This window comes from Pogona vitticeps, chromosome 1, assembly GCF_051106095.1.
Source record: "Pogona vitticeps strain Pit_001003342236 chromosome 1, PviZW2.1, whole genome shotgun sequence".
Classification (NCBI taxonomy): Eukaryota; Metazoa; Chordata; class Lepidosauria; order Squamata; family Agamidae; genus Pogona; species Pogona vitticeps.
In genome coordinates, this window is record NC_135783.1 from 24,140,545 (window position 1) to 24,155,411 (window position 14,867).

At 39.8% G+C, this 14,867-nt stretch overlaps 1 protein-coding gene across 3 annotated transcripts in view; it reads left to right on the forward strand.

The window, feature by feature from the left end:
* Positions 1–11,219, forward strand: part of LRPPRC (leucine rich pentatricopeptide repeat containing) — a 153,177-nt gene extending 141,958 nt beyond the window's left edge. For all 3 annotated transcript variants that reach the window (XM_020800523.3, XM_020800524.3, XM_020800522.3), the window contains exons 35-38: positions 117–191; positions 1,670–1,751; positions 9,031–9,173; positions 10,485–11,219. In XM_020800523.3, the coding sequence (XP_020656182.3) occupies positions 117–191; positions 1,670–1,751; positions 9,031–9,173; positions 10,485–10,553 (369 nt within the window). In that variant the 3' untranslated portion in view covers positions 10,554–11,219. The remainder of the gene's footprint in view (positions 1–116; positions 192–1,669; positions 1,752–9,030; positions 9,174–10,484) is intronic.
* The last annotated feature ends 3,648 nt before the right edge of the window (positions 11,220–14,867 follow it).

Genomic DNA, 14,867 nt, shown 5'->3' on the forward strand with positions numbered 1-14,867 from the left:
AGGCCTTGGGTAATAATATATTACTGGTTATTGTGAAACTTTTAAATTGGACATAAGGATCCTACAGTTCCTTTTGCTCATTTAATCTTTCTTGGCCTTGTTTCTCTCTTTTCAAGAGATGCAGCGCAATAAGTGAACAAAAGAACATTCTGATTGGTTTCCTTCGTGAGGCAGCCAAAAAAGCAGGACAGGTATATCAACCTCTCTCTGTCTCTGTCTGTCTCTCTCTCTCTCAAATTTATATGTTTCCAGGACTTTCACATGATCATGCCCTGATATCACTATGCCCATAATATTTAATGTTCACCAGAGGTGTTAGCATGCTGCACTTTATTTATTTATTTATTTATTTATTGGACTTATATACCGCCCCATAGCGCTACAAGCACTCTCCGGGCGGTTTACAATTTTTAATTATACAGGCTACACATTGCCCCCCCTGAAAGCTGGGTACTCATTTTACCGACCTCGGAAGGATGGAAGGCTGAGTCAACCTTGAGCCGGCTACCTGGGATTTGAACCCCAGGTCGTGAGCACAGTTTTTTAGCTTGCAGTACAGCGTTTTAACCACTGCGCCACAAGGCTCTTTCTCAGTACAAGGAACAAAAAGGAGAATAAATTCCAGTGGACTCGCTTGCTAGTTAGTTGTTGCTCTATTTTATTTTGTTGTTGTCAGCAGCAACAAGGCGAACACATCAAGTGACACACGTCAGACATGGCAGCACAGTATTTTCCAGAAAATATTCATTGAGCAGTTCAGTTCTTGTTTGGCTTTACTTTTCACTTTATTAGATTACTATCCTGAAGTAAACGGTACATCTTGAGAAACAAAAATAAAATAGTAAATAATGTTGGGACATGTTACACAATAAATAAATTGTTGCACAAATGCACACACATGTAATTCGAAAGGTTTGAAGTTGAGATGGGCATAAACTGCCAGTTTGGCAGTTCATCCCGGTTTGTTTACTGCCACAATAGGTGTTCAGTGGTTTGGCATGCCCCCCATCTGGTGGGCACCCACTCACAGACAGTGTCCTAGCTTCCCTGCCCTGCCTTCTCTGGGTGCCACCTCTGAAAGAGGATAATGAAGAAGATGATGGTTTGAATTCTTTAATATGACACAGGAAGGGAGATTGTACTCAAATGGTACGTTTCTGTTATTTATAAGACTTGCATTTTAGAAAACCATTCATAAAATATTTATTCGGTAAATGGTATGCCGCTTAAGTGCTAGTAATTGCCCTGTTTCCACGAGTTTCATGAAACTTGAAAACCAAAGGCTTGCTTTAGAAAGGCCAGCAACAACAAAAAACCTGTAGCAAGTTTCTAAGGACACTGTCCACTCAGAAATCCTATTTTGTAAGCCTCATTGGAGGAGTAGGAGCTGTGCATTCCCATGATACTTTTCTGTAGGAGTCTCTATCTTTCTAAATATGTACAAGGTTATGTTAGTAAATGGTTGTCGGAAGTTAGAGGCCTTTGGATGCTTTCCTAATCTACTTAAGTGTCTGTCTGTCTGTCTGTCTGTCTGTCTGTCTGTCTGTCTGTCTGTCTGTCTATCTATCTATCTATCTATCTATCTATCTATCTATCTATCTATCTATCTATCTATCTATCTATCTATCTATCTATTTTTTGTTCATGTCTGTACCTCCCATTTATGCAGGTTCATAAAATCAAGGCGTTAGTGGATTGTGTTCCTGATTTGGATAAGAACATTGTTTCCTTTTACCTCTTGAAATCCTATGGTAAGATACTGTATGTTTTATTTTACATTTACTTCTAAATAATTTTATGTGATCCTTCTGTAAACACTGTCAAAGCCTCTTAAGAAGCAACAGATGTGAGATTACTGCAGTATTTAAAAAGTGAGAATTTGAAATTTTACTGTTGTCTAAGAAATCTTTGGAAGGTAGATGTTTTCAGGATAATCTGACATACATTGTTCTAAGAGATCGGGATGTCCTGACCCTGACAAGTTACATAAGCAACACTGATGCGGTTTTCCTCGTACCTGATGATGTGGAGAGAAAGCATTGTTTGAGCAAACTGGGAAGGAAGCCAAAGATCCGTTTTAGAAGATGTGCTTTATATGCAGACCATCTTAGCTCATTGTCAGGGAAAGAGCTTAGACTGACTTCTTCTATCTGGTCCACAGCAAGGCAGAGTGGACTACACTGAGCTAATTGGACTAGTAGGTTTACAGTTCAATGCATTCCAATGGGGGGGAAATTCACCAAAAATTAACGAAGAGTCAGAACAAAGCCAAATTAAGTTTACAAAGGTTTCACAAGGTGCACTAATGATCCCAAGCATTTAAAACAGTTTTTGAACATTTTAAGACACTTTAAAAATAGGGAAAAAGGAAATCACTAAGCGAAACAGGGGGACCTAAACTGTCATCGCTAAGCGAGGCAAGGTCCCGAACATCGCTACGCGAAATTTTCCCATAGGGAACATCGCTAAACAGAGCGCAAAATCGCTCCAAAAACCTCATCGCTAAGTGAATACATTGTTAAACAAGGCAATCGCTAAGCGAGGCACCACTGTAGTTTCTGAATACCTTTTAGGTATTGAACTGTGGAGCTTTAGAATAAACTGCTCTTATTGCTGCTGTTATTACGATTATAAGCTGTTGATGTTCTTGTATGTCTAATTCCCTTACGTGCAGTTGCTCATATAGGTCCCGTGGAATAAATAGGGCATGGTAGTCACAGTTCAAGTCCCATTGATTTTAGTAGGATCAAACCCACTAGAGTGAAGGGTATTTTCCCCCTGTGCTTTTTTTCTGTGGCATTTCTATGAGACTTTTTTGTTAAGGTATCAAAGTTGAAGGTGTTAGAATCCAGAACCTCCAGGAAAAGGAACCACAAAAATACTTCTTCCAAGGCCAATGAATATTTAGATTTTAATTCTGTTTCTCAGCAAGGAAGTGAAGCTCTGATATTCTGTCCAGAGCAGGGGGAGAAAAAGTCCTTCACATTGTTATTCTTTCAAGAATTAAACATTACCAAGAAAATGTCTTTTAACTGTGCAGTCTATTAAACATAATCTCAGTATTCATTTTTTGTTTTTCATACAATAGATACTTCTATTTTAAAGAAATGGGAAGTTAACAATTTCTGTTATATCTTCATTAAACCATCACTTTTTACAGGTTCTGAAACCTCCCACAGTTACAAAACAACTCATCCAGTTACAGCTGTGAGTGGGACGTTTTTGCTAGGTGAATGGTGGAGTCTAAAACAAACATCTCTGCAGAATATAGGCTTTCTATTTTTTGCTACACATAGCATTAAGTAACTCCCATTGGGTAGATATCTAGAACATTTTTAAAAATCAAATCAGCTGAATGCAGTTTTTGAAGGGCCTGCAGAAAGACCTGTGTAGTTCTTGCCTCTGTTACTCAATGCTAGAGTAAGTGTAGTGACTTTTTTTGCTGCCACAGACTCTGTAGGAAAGAATGAAAAGTGAAAGGCTGTATGTCAGTGAGAGAACCCATTATTTCTATGCAGAAGGTCCCAGATATAATCCTAGGCATCTCCAGGTGGGTTTGGGAGACCCTGGAGGGCAGCAGTTGGGTAACTAGAGACAATGCTGACTTAGATGGACCAGTGGACTATGAAAATACAAATGTTAACCCTGTGTTAATAAAATATATAATCACACTTTTTCTTATAATGAACATAAAATGAATGCTTTGTTTTTAGAGAAGCAACTTGCACATTTTTATATGCAAAAGAAGAGAAAGAAAATTTGAAACAGCAATAGAAATGGGAACTCACATTTGATTCTAAAATCTGCAGTGAATAATTTTCTGCTGGTTTCTGCAATTTCCATTTTCCTTTTAGAAGTTGAACTGAATATCCCAATTAAAAAGTTCTGGCTGACATACTGAGTAGGTCAGCCAGAACTGAGTAAACAAAACAGAGCTTTTTCTGTAGTGCAATATCTTAATTGTGGAATTCCTTTCCTAAGGAAATTAGGCTGAATCTGTTGAGTTTAGGACATATAAGACCATACTGTTTCATATTGGCATTTGCTGTTTGAACCTAATTTTAAAATTGGTGCTTAAATAATATTTTAATTTTTTAAAAGAATGTTCTAATATTTTGCTGAAGGAGGCTTAATGGACAGAAATCTAGGAAATGGTGGATCTAATGTAGCACAATATGATTTGTTGTTCTTAAAACAATTAAAACACTTTTGGGGGTGAATTCAGATAGTACTTGGAGTACTCTCTGGGCAGTTTACAACATAATTATGCAAACAACACTCCCCCACCACAAGCTGGGTACTCATTTTTACTGACCTCAGAAGGTTGGAAAGCTGAGTCAACCTTGAGCCATTTATCTGAACCTGTTGGGATCGAACTCAGGTTTTGCCTAAACACCCACCTCTGGGAGAATCTTCCATCCAGCCTCCTCAAGAACACACAATCCTCAACTTTCCCAGCAGTCTCAAGATCCTACTCCTATTGATAGGCCTCCTCCTGCTCCTGTCATCAACAAACCTGGTAAGACTGATTCAGTTGATGTCAAGCAACCCTTCGGCTCCAACTCAATCCTCTGGACAACTCGTTTAAAAAGATGAAGAAAGGCTCTTCAAAGCCAACTCTGAAACCTAGAAACCTAAAAAGCCTAAATCTGCGAAGCCTTCCAGACTTCAAGGAGAATCTTGTACCCCATTGCCTCCCACTGTGACTCCTCAAGCCGACTTGATTTGTCTCAGTTATCCCCACTCAGCCTCACCTGCTTTCAGTAATTCTCTGGAATGGTCTAAGTCAATCCCAGATCTAATGAGAAGCTTCTCTCCTCTACAGCATTCTCAATCCTCTTAAGATTCCAGCTGCTGTTCTCCATTCCCTCTTTCTTCATGTCCTAAGGATTCTAATGACCTTCAATATCTATTCTTCCAAGTCCATTTCTCTGGTTTTGACTCAATCTGATGTTTTCCAGTGCCCCTTCCCACTGGCACAGAGTTCAGACTTCAATCCTTCATCTTCGGTGGCCCCAGCAAACCTCATCTTCAGCATTTCAGCCTTTGGCTCCGGTCTGTTGACTCCAACCCCAACTGGGGCATTGACCCTCCCCCAAGTCAAAGTGGCTCAGCAATTAGCCCAGTTGGGCTTCAGTCAGCCTTTGTGGTACCTGACACAGCTTTTACACATGCCTTATCCATAGGCGTTTCAACAGGAGCAGCCAGGAGTGTTTGTACCCCCTCCATAGTTCTCTCTTCTGCATTATCTTCAAGGAATGCTCCATAATACTCCCCGTTTTGTGTCAGTTCCAGCAACCCAGGTTCCATCTGCGGCTTCTTCCACATCAGCACTGGCAGCCCAGAGAGTGCCTGTACCCCAGCAACCCCTGCACATAAAGTTCCTCTTGCACATAAACAAGTTGGAACTCTTGGCAATCTTCAAGGCCTTCAGAGCATTCCATCCTCCTCTGTCAGAGAGAGGAGTACAAGTACCGACAACATGACTGCTATGCGCTACATAAACAAGCAAGGAGGAACCCATTCTATTCACCTTCTTCTGTCCCTCAGTTTCTGGGGTGGAGCATGGAGTACCACATTTTTCCAATCACAATCCATTTGGTTGGACAGGACAATGAGACTGTGGCCTATCTCAGCAGGAAGGCCTCACAGATGCACAAATGGGAGCAGAATCATCTGATCTTCCTCTATGTGACAAATGGCCAAAGCCGCAGGTGGACTTTGCTTCCAATCGGAACAGGAAATGCAAAGATTTTTGCTCCCAGGCAGGAAGCAATCCTGAGTCTCTACAAGACAGTTTTTTATTCCATTGGGATCATAGTCTCCTCTACCTCTTCCCTCCCTTGCCTCTGATTCACAGGATGGTCACCGAGATCCGACATTCTCCTGACTCCTTGGTGACATTCTCCCCTCTTCTTTACATGTCATTGTCTCATGTCAGACTTCCAAAATGCCCAGATCTGTTATCCCAGGATAATCTTACACTCAGATCTTAACTGCCTAAATCTAATGGCCTGAAGGATACCATGGAGATTTAACCTATCCTAACTGCAAGTAGGAGACATACCATTCACACTTAAACCTACAAATGGCGTTGTTTTCAGTCCTTCACCACCTTCAAGGGTTGCTTGATACCTAACCCTCTCTTCACTTAGCTCTCAGTTTCCTCTTTCATTTGAAACAACAGGGTCTCTCTTCATCGTCAGTTAAAGGCTATCTTGCCACTATTGTTGCACATCAGTCCGAGGGTTCCTCAACTTCCCAATTCTTCAAGCACCCTCACCTGAAATTCTTTCTCAGAGGCCTCAAGCATACTTACCCTGATCGTCACTTACCTTATTTATTCATTTATTTATTCAAGTATTTTTAACCCAACTTTCTCCTTGAAAAAGACCGAAGGCAGCTTCTCCTCAGTGTTCTCCAACTGGTTCTCACTTGTCTGGCAAGACCTCCCACCTTTGAACCCATGGCCTCATGTAGCTTACGAGACAGCCTTTCTCATTGCAGTTACATCAGCTCACCAGGCCTGCAAGTTGTGTATGCTCTGTCACAATCCTCCATATCTGCAATTTTATAAAGACAAAGTTATTAGATACCCTGATGTCTTTTCTTCCTGAAGTGGTCTCCCATTACCACTTGTCTTAACCTATTGTGCTGCCTACATTTTTTCCAGACCCTTCCTCACCCTTGGAAATGGGACCTTCACGTACATGATAGATGTCAGGAAAGCTCTCGCGTTCTACACTTCACGGATTTTCCGTAGGAATGAGGCTTGCATCCATTCCACTGAGCAGTCCATAGCACTCATCCAAATGGGGATAGCATTTAGCACTTGTGGTATAATTTTGGCATTGAACACTTCAAGATCCTCTGGCACATAAGAATTGCCTCTGTTAAAATGAAAATAGGCAATGGCCTGAGCTGTCATGCTAGCAAAATTCAATACAGTGGTGACTCGCTTAACGATGTTTATTGGTTCCAAAAAAAAAACATTGCTATGGGAAAACACCATTTCCCATAGGAATGCATTAAAACCGGTTAATCCGTTCCAATGGGAACGGATTACCATCCTTAAGCGAGAATCGCCATAGGAAACATCGCTAAGCGAAACAATGTTTCCCCCATTGGAATGCATTAAAGCCTATTCAATGCATTTCAATGGTTTTGCGATGTCCGTTTTCGCTATTTTTAAAGTGTCTTACAATATTCAAAAACTGTTTTAAATGCTTGGGATCGTTAGTGCACCTTGTAAAACTTTTGCAAACTTAATTTAGCTTTGTTCTGACTCTTCGTTAATTTTTGGTGAATTCCCCCCCCATTGAAATGCATTGAACTCAAACCGACAGTTCAATGCATTCCAATGGGGGGGTTCACCAAAAATCAACGAAGAGTCAGAACAAAGCCAAATTAAGTTTGCAAAGGTTTTACAAGGTGCACTAATGATCCCAAGCATTTAAAACAGTTTTTGAACATTTTAAGACACTTTAAAAATAGCGAAAATGGAACATCGCTAAGGGAAACAGGGGACCTAAACTGTCACACTAAGCGAGGCAAGGTCCCGAACATCGCTATGCGAAATTTCCCCATAGAGAACATCGCTAAACGGAGCACAAAATCGCTCCAAAAGCCTCATCGCTAAGCGAATACATCGTTACACGAGGCAATCGCTAAGCGAGGCACCACTGTACTGCTTTGCGATGCTGAAGCCAGGTATGTTTGTAGTAAAACTGTATACCTAAATATTTAAATGGTTTAATCTGTTCAGTATTATTTCCCTTAAACTTCCAACTGAATAATTTCCAAGTTTTGGTGAAAAGCATGATTTTAGATTTGCTATAATTCAGTTGGAGTTTATTATTTAATATGTGCTCTGCACGTCTGTTGATTAATCGTTTAAGTCCTTGTCTTGTCTGAGATAAGATTACAGTGTTATTTGCATAAAGCAGTATCGATACATGGTGAGGTCCGAGTTTGGGTGTGTGTGTGACCTGTACATACTCCATCTAGATGGGGGGGGGGCCTAAGTCATTTTTTTAAAAAGGTTGAATAACACCCTAGGTTTTTTTTTTCAGATAATAAGGACAGAGTCAGACTGAGGTTCTTTAGAAGGGAATCACCCACCAATCTAACATCTTGTAGTGTGATATGGAGCAAGCACCTCTGTGTTCTCCAATTCTAGGCATGCTCGTATACCATACAAGGTGGTCTTGAAATACCAATATCTGGAGTCAGCTTTTTCTCCTTTAGTTGCCAATGCTGCTTGTTACTGGAAGGAAAGCTATAGATATTTCTCACTGAAAAACAGAATGTCTGCTATTTTAGGATAATAACTGGAAGGAGAAACAAATTTCCTCCAAATCGATCCGGGGACAAGGGAAATGAGATTTAAAGGCGGAGATGAAATGATCTTACAGAACAGGGCCGTTTAGAGTGCCTAGCAAACCTATATCTGTTTGGTAACAAAGATCAAATAATCTCTGCTTTAATAAGCTTCTTGCTACAGACAGACCAAGGTGCCTTACATACTCTAATGAAAATCTAAGTTTGGCTACTAGTTGCAGTATGAAGGATTTCCACGTTCCAGAACATCCCTATATGATGATGTTAAATATTCTGAGTGGTAAACAAAATTTTCAGCCAATAATTGATTTGTTGCCGAGTGTCATTATTGACATTATTGCCAATTCTAGTCTAACTAGCGCTGAGGGAGAGAGGGCCCTGTAGAATCCAAAGTCTTGATGTCCTTGTTTGTCAGCTTTGATAGTTAATCGAGAGGCAAAGGTAATTTGCTGCTACATAGCTTTAGTTCATTTAATCATTCCAGTTAATTGATTAAAGCCTGTAGCCCTACTTCAGAGCTACTCAGTCTGGAATGGCTTTACCAATATGACTAGGTGTTGCTGTGGAGCAACCCATTTTTGGCCCAGTGAGCAGTTGCAGACATTTCTGGCATAAACTGTGCTGATCAACAGGAAAAAAAAATTAAATTTCCCCTGCAAAGTTTTGTTTCCTTTTCTTTTTTTCCCTCAGCTAAAGATATGGATGTGGCTTCAGCAAAAGCTTTATATGAGAAAATGAAAGAGGAGAACTTCCAGCCTGATGAGTTGTTCCTGAAACGTTACGCAGCTTTGCTACAGGAAGTGGGAGAGCCTGTTCCTTTCAATATACCCCCTGTGAGTGTTTACTGGGAGTGTTTCTTTTGTAACCCCCCATGAGTGTTTACTGGGAGTGGGTTGGTTTTTTTTTCTTAGAGAAACACCTCTGTAGGCAATTCTGAGTGTGTTAAAAATGTGGCATGATTAATTATACTAGGATTAAGCTTTAACAGCAAACCCTCAAAGGATACAACTGAAGTGCTGAGTATATGATCAGCACTGTTTTAATTTAGTTTTTTGATTGACTAGAGGGGGGAGAAAACCTTCTGGGGTCTAAAATGCTTAAAGTATGCCTTCATTATTGAGCATCCATGCTCAGGTGTGAATTTCAAGCATCTTTATAGTGTTTTATCTCAACCATTTAAATTAACCAATTTCTACTAACTTCAGAAAGCTTCAGGTCTCAGCTAATTGCTGCTGTTTAAATGTAAGAATTCCCACCACCACCAATAGCATCTGTAGGATAAAAATGTAAAAACATGAGAACTAATTTTCTCAGGCAGATTGACTTACCTTTACTAATTTTGCCAACAAAAACACAAACCTTGGCCTCTCTCTAAATCTGTCTAATTGAGGAGAACAAATGTATTTTAAAAATGTGGTGACATCTCAAAATAACTTCTTCAGTGTGTTACCTTGGGATGAGGATCTGCAAAAGCAGGTGCTGACAAGTTAATGTATATGTAATAGGTACTGCTTTGCCGTTAAAGCTAGGATTATCTGTGATATTCTTGAAGGATCATTACATTCTGTGGCAGCAGGAAAGCCTAACTTTTCATTTAGATATACCACAGCGCTGACAAAAAAGTCAGGCAAAGTTTATTGAAAAGATTGCATACCTGAAATTCATGTTTATGGGGTATGTCTCGACTGTTGTTCCAATTATTGTTCCACTCAGAGATGGGCTCCCCTCAAGATGTGTGGACATTTGTATCTCCTGAGCCAAACAGCAAACCTTGCTTCTTTGAAAATTGATAGAAAACATGGGTACAGTAGCAGAGTTATTGCAGATAAGGATTTGACCAACAGAGGCCAAAAAAATCCTCTTAGGTATACCTGCAAGCATAAATAGCATATCTGTCAGAAACAAACTGCTGCAAGTAAAGAAACCATCATAAGCATTGTATGTTGCACACCAAGTTACATAACTTCATGCACAACAGATAATGTCTCTGCTGATTTCTTAACTTACGGCAATTTGTTTCCAAATGTTACACTATGTGTGTTGTGCTTCCAGGACTAAACTAAGAAGGTTTAGACCAATTTGTTTGGCATATTATTAAAGTCATAGCTTGTTTCCTTTCTCACTCTCTTTTTGCCTCATTGCAGGAGTCCTTCAAATTCTATGTAGAAAAGATAAAGAAGGAACGCAAGGAATACTCATCAGATGAAGATTAACTTCTTAGATACTTTACATGCTGTTAATGTTGTTGTAATTGTGAACAGACTTTTGCATATTGTATTATTTGTGGAGAGAAGAAAAATAATATTAAAAATAGGACTTTTCATTGTAAAATAACTGACTTGTATAAAATTATCTCTTGAAGCAGTTTGAAAAGGCTTAATTACAAATAAGGATATTTGCAAATTGTCCACACACCCGTGTTGCTGTCCTCTGCATCCGCATTCCCACCCATGAGTAGCTGCAGTTCTGTGCCAATCAGGCATTCTGTTCACAAAAGAAAAGTGAATTATGTGTTTTAAAATTAGAATATCTTCATTTAAAAAATGGAAGAAAATGAACATTTGCAGCTCAATCCAGCATTGGGCATCTGATAAGGGAGCATGGAATCTAGCATACAGTTAGGTCCATAAATAATTGGACACTGACAACAATTTTCATAATTCTGGCTCTGCACGTCACCACAGTGGATTTGAAATTAAACAACCGAGATGCAATTGAAGTGCAGATTTTCCTCTTTAATTCAAGGCGTTGAACAAAAATATCTTATGAAACATATAAGTATTTCAACCATTTTCTTACACAGTCCCCTTATTTCAGGGGCTCAAATGTACTTGGACAGATTAACACATCATAAATAAAATGTTCATTTTTTAAAAAAATACTTTGTCGAGAATTCTTTGCAGGCAATGACTGCTTAAAGTCTGGAATGCATGGACATCACCAAACACTGGGTTTCCTCATTTGTGATGTTTTACCAAGCCTTTACTGCTGCCGTCTTCAGTTGTTGTTTTTTCTTGGGTCTTTCTGCTTCAGTTTTGTCTACAGCAAGTAAAGTGAGTGCTCAAGCAGGTTAAGATCAGATGATTGACTTGGCCATAGCAAAATATTCACTTCTTTGCCATAAAAAAACTCCTGGGTTGATTTTGGAGTATGTTTTGGGTCATTGTTCATCTGTAAAGTGAAGCACTATCCAGTCAATTTGGGTGAATCCGAGCAGTCAATATATCCCTAAACACTTCAGAATTCATCCGGCTGCTTCTGTCACATCATGGATAAACATTAGTGATACAGTGCCATTGGAAGTCATGCATGCCCATGCCAACACACTGCCTCCACCATTTTTTACAGATGATGTGGTATGTTTCAGACCATGAGCTGCTCCAAGCCTTCTCCATACTTTTTTCTTCCCATCATTCTGGTACAGGTTAGCTTCATCTGTCTAAAAAAAATGCTGTTCCAGAACTGGGCTGGCTTTTAAAGATTTTTTTGGCAATGTCTAATCTGGCCTTTCTATTCTTGAGGCGTATGAATAGTTTGCATCTTGTGGTGAATTCTCTGTATTTACTTTTATGAAGTCTTCTCTTTATGGTAGACTTGGATAACAATATGCCTGCCTTCTGGAGAGTGTTCTTTCCTTGGCTGGATGTTGTGAAGGGGTTTTTGTTTACCATGGAAAGATCCCACAATCATCTACCACTGTTGTCTTCCATTGATGTCCAGGCCTTTTTGTGTTACAGAGTTCACCAGTACGTGTTCGCTTTTTTTCTCTCAGAATTTTGATTTGGCCATTAATGTTCTTCCTATCTCTCTGACGGATTTCTTTTTTCTTTTCTTTCCGGGATTTCTTTTTTCTTTTCTTTTCGTGACCTGAGGATGGCCTGTTTCACTTGCATTGAAAGCTCCTTTGAATGCATGTTTATTCACTCTGGACAGTTTGCAACAGAAAATGAAACTATAGTCAACAAGAGTAAATTAAAATAAAATAACATGAAAGTAATATAAAAGAAAAAACGCACACTACACATTATAAATTAGAAACATAAACTTAGAAATACAGCACAAAAGTATCATATAATAAAAGCAATCAGGATGGCAGAACCTCTGACTTAGGAGTTGGTAAGTGCTCTGCATTCTTTTGACATTCTCAAAGGCCTGTCTAAATAACCAGGTTTTCACTGATCTCTTAAAGGTGGCCAATGATGGGGCCAGGTGAGGATCAAGGGGAGTTGATTCCACATGTGTGATGCAACTGCCAAGAAGGCCCAATTGGTGGTCTTTTAGACCTCCCCTTGGGTCAATGCCCTCAACCACCTTGCCTGGGAGGAACGAATAGGGCTGGCAGAACTTACTGGAAGATGGTGTTCTGCCAGGTGTTTAGGGCCTTACATGTTTGTGTCATCACCTTGAACCCAGCATGGAAACTAACAGGTAACCAGTGTAAGTTGGCCAGAGTGTGGGAAATGTGATGGTATCTGTTTAATCAATGGTCTAGCCGACGTGTTCTGGCCCTGCTGAAGCTTCTGTATCAGCTTCATGGGTAGCCCCTCTGCAGGCACAAGTACCACAAGAAAACTTGTTCAGAGGACTGGGACACACATTCCTACAGCTGGTTTGGGGGAAGTTTAGTGGGCATGGTGGAGGGGGAGAAAGTCCCATGACATGCACCAGCATCACATTGCATTTAGGCCTCCAGATTGATGACCACTGTAGGATCAAGACGAGAAATAATTTTAGCCATGGGGCAACAGTAGAGAGCCATACAGTACATTATTGCTACATGAAAGTACAGTGATAGTTATTATTTTTAAAGTATAGATTTAATATATCTCCCCGTGCAGACATTGGAAATCTTTTTTGTCCGCAGATTTAAAGCATCTGATAATTTGAAAAAGATCAATCTTGCTTATCTTGAAAGAGAATGGTTGGTCCCAGCTGCTTTTTTTATTTGGGAGGCGTTCAGGCTGCAGAGGGTGAAATAGTGATACTCAAAATTCCTTTCAGAAGGGTAAAACAGTTGCTTTCTTATAAACTGTGGAACAAGCTTAAAAACATGAAGATTCCACAGTTAGAAACATTGTTTCAGCCTGTGAGCAGGAAGGAAGATCTCACCTTTTTACCTTGCCACTCAGGACACAATTAGCTGACTCGCAGGAGTATTTTTAACTCCTTCCTGGACAAACAGGCAGTTATAGCTGGCAAAGGAACTCTATGTCTGATTGTAAAAATATTTTTAAAACAATAGCAAATATTCAGAAGCTCACTCATTTAAGCTGTAAAATAGTCTTACTCAATATTTATTTTATTAGCAGAATTTTGGTGCCTATACAGTATGCTGTCATCGTTTCTCTCTTTCCATCTATCATGTCATTGTACAATTGTCTGGTAATTAAGGAGAAAAAACTCCAAAGATGTACCATCAAGTCACTTTGTGGTGATGTATGAATTAATGACCTCAAAAATATCATGTCATTAATAGCTCTGCTCAGATTTTGCAAACCAGCAGCTTCTCCTCTTAGGTTGTTATCTCTTCTTACTGGCCCCTCATTCACAGCAACATTGTCTTTTCCAGTAAGCTCTGTTCAGGTCTTGCAAACTAACAGTTGTGGCTTCCTCTGTGGAGTCAATCCATCTCATGTTAGATATTCTTCATTTCCTACTGCCCCTAACCCTTTTCCCGGCAATATTTTCCTTTTAACCAGTTCTGTATTTCATTATAGCTACATGGTAGGATAGCCTCAGTTGACTCATAAAGAATCCTGTCGCTGCCTCCCTTTTCTGACTAGCTGCAAAAGGATGGAATGGTGTTTGCCAAGCATTGCAGGTTTTACCCTTCCTCCCCCCCCCCCCGTTTGCTCCACCTCCTTGACCCACAGGATGCATGAGACCTGCGGAGGACAAGTGGGGGAAGCACTGATTTACTTCATACTTCTTGATTATCAATTGGTTCACTCTCTTTTGTGCACATGCAGGAAGAAATATGTTGACGTACATGCCTCTTTTGCCTTGGCCATTCAATTTTTTTTCATGTACTCCAAATGTCCTGGTACGAACCCCTGGGAGTACATGTACTCCAAGTTCAGAGCCACTACGGTAGAGCATCTTGACTCTGCTAGTGGTGGTGTCAACATTCCATCTACCCTTGGCTACGTAAACCTTGGCATCCTTTATTGGCATCCGTGTGCAGCAATATCAGCCCACTGCTTGCCGTTTTTTAAAATCATGCATATAGAAGCATTATATCCCACATTCGTAAAATAGAGGTTGTTGATTATTTTAATTTATCTACCCAAAGACCCTTCTGTTAATTGAAAAGCTAATTTTTTCCCCTCTGGTATGCTTTACTTGAGCTTTTTCCCCACAGCCATATAGAATACAATTAAAACTGGTATTTTGCTGAATGCAGCATGAGATTCCAGCAAGGGTTCTAAATATCTATCCTTTGTTCTTCCTGTTTCTCTCTTTCCTCATTTAAACACTTTTGTTCCCAATTTCACATTTGTCTGTGTTATTTATGGAATTTCTTTTGA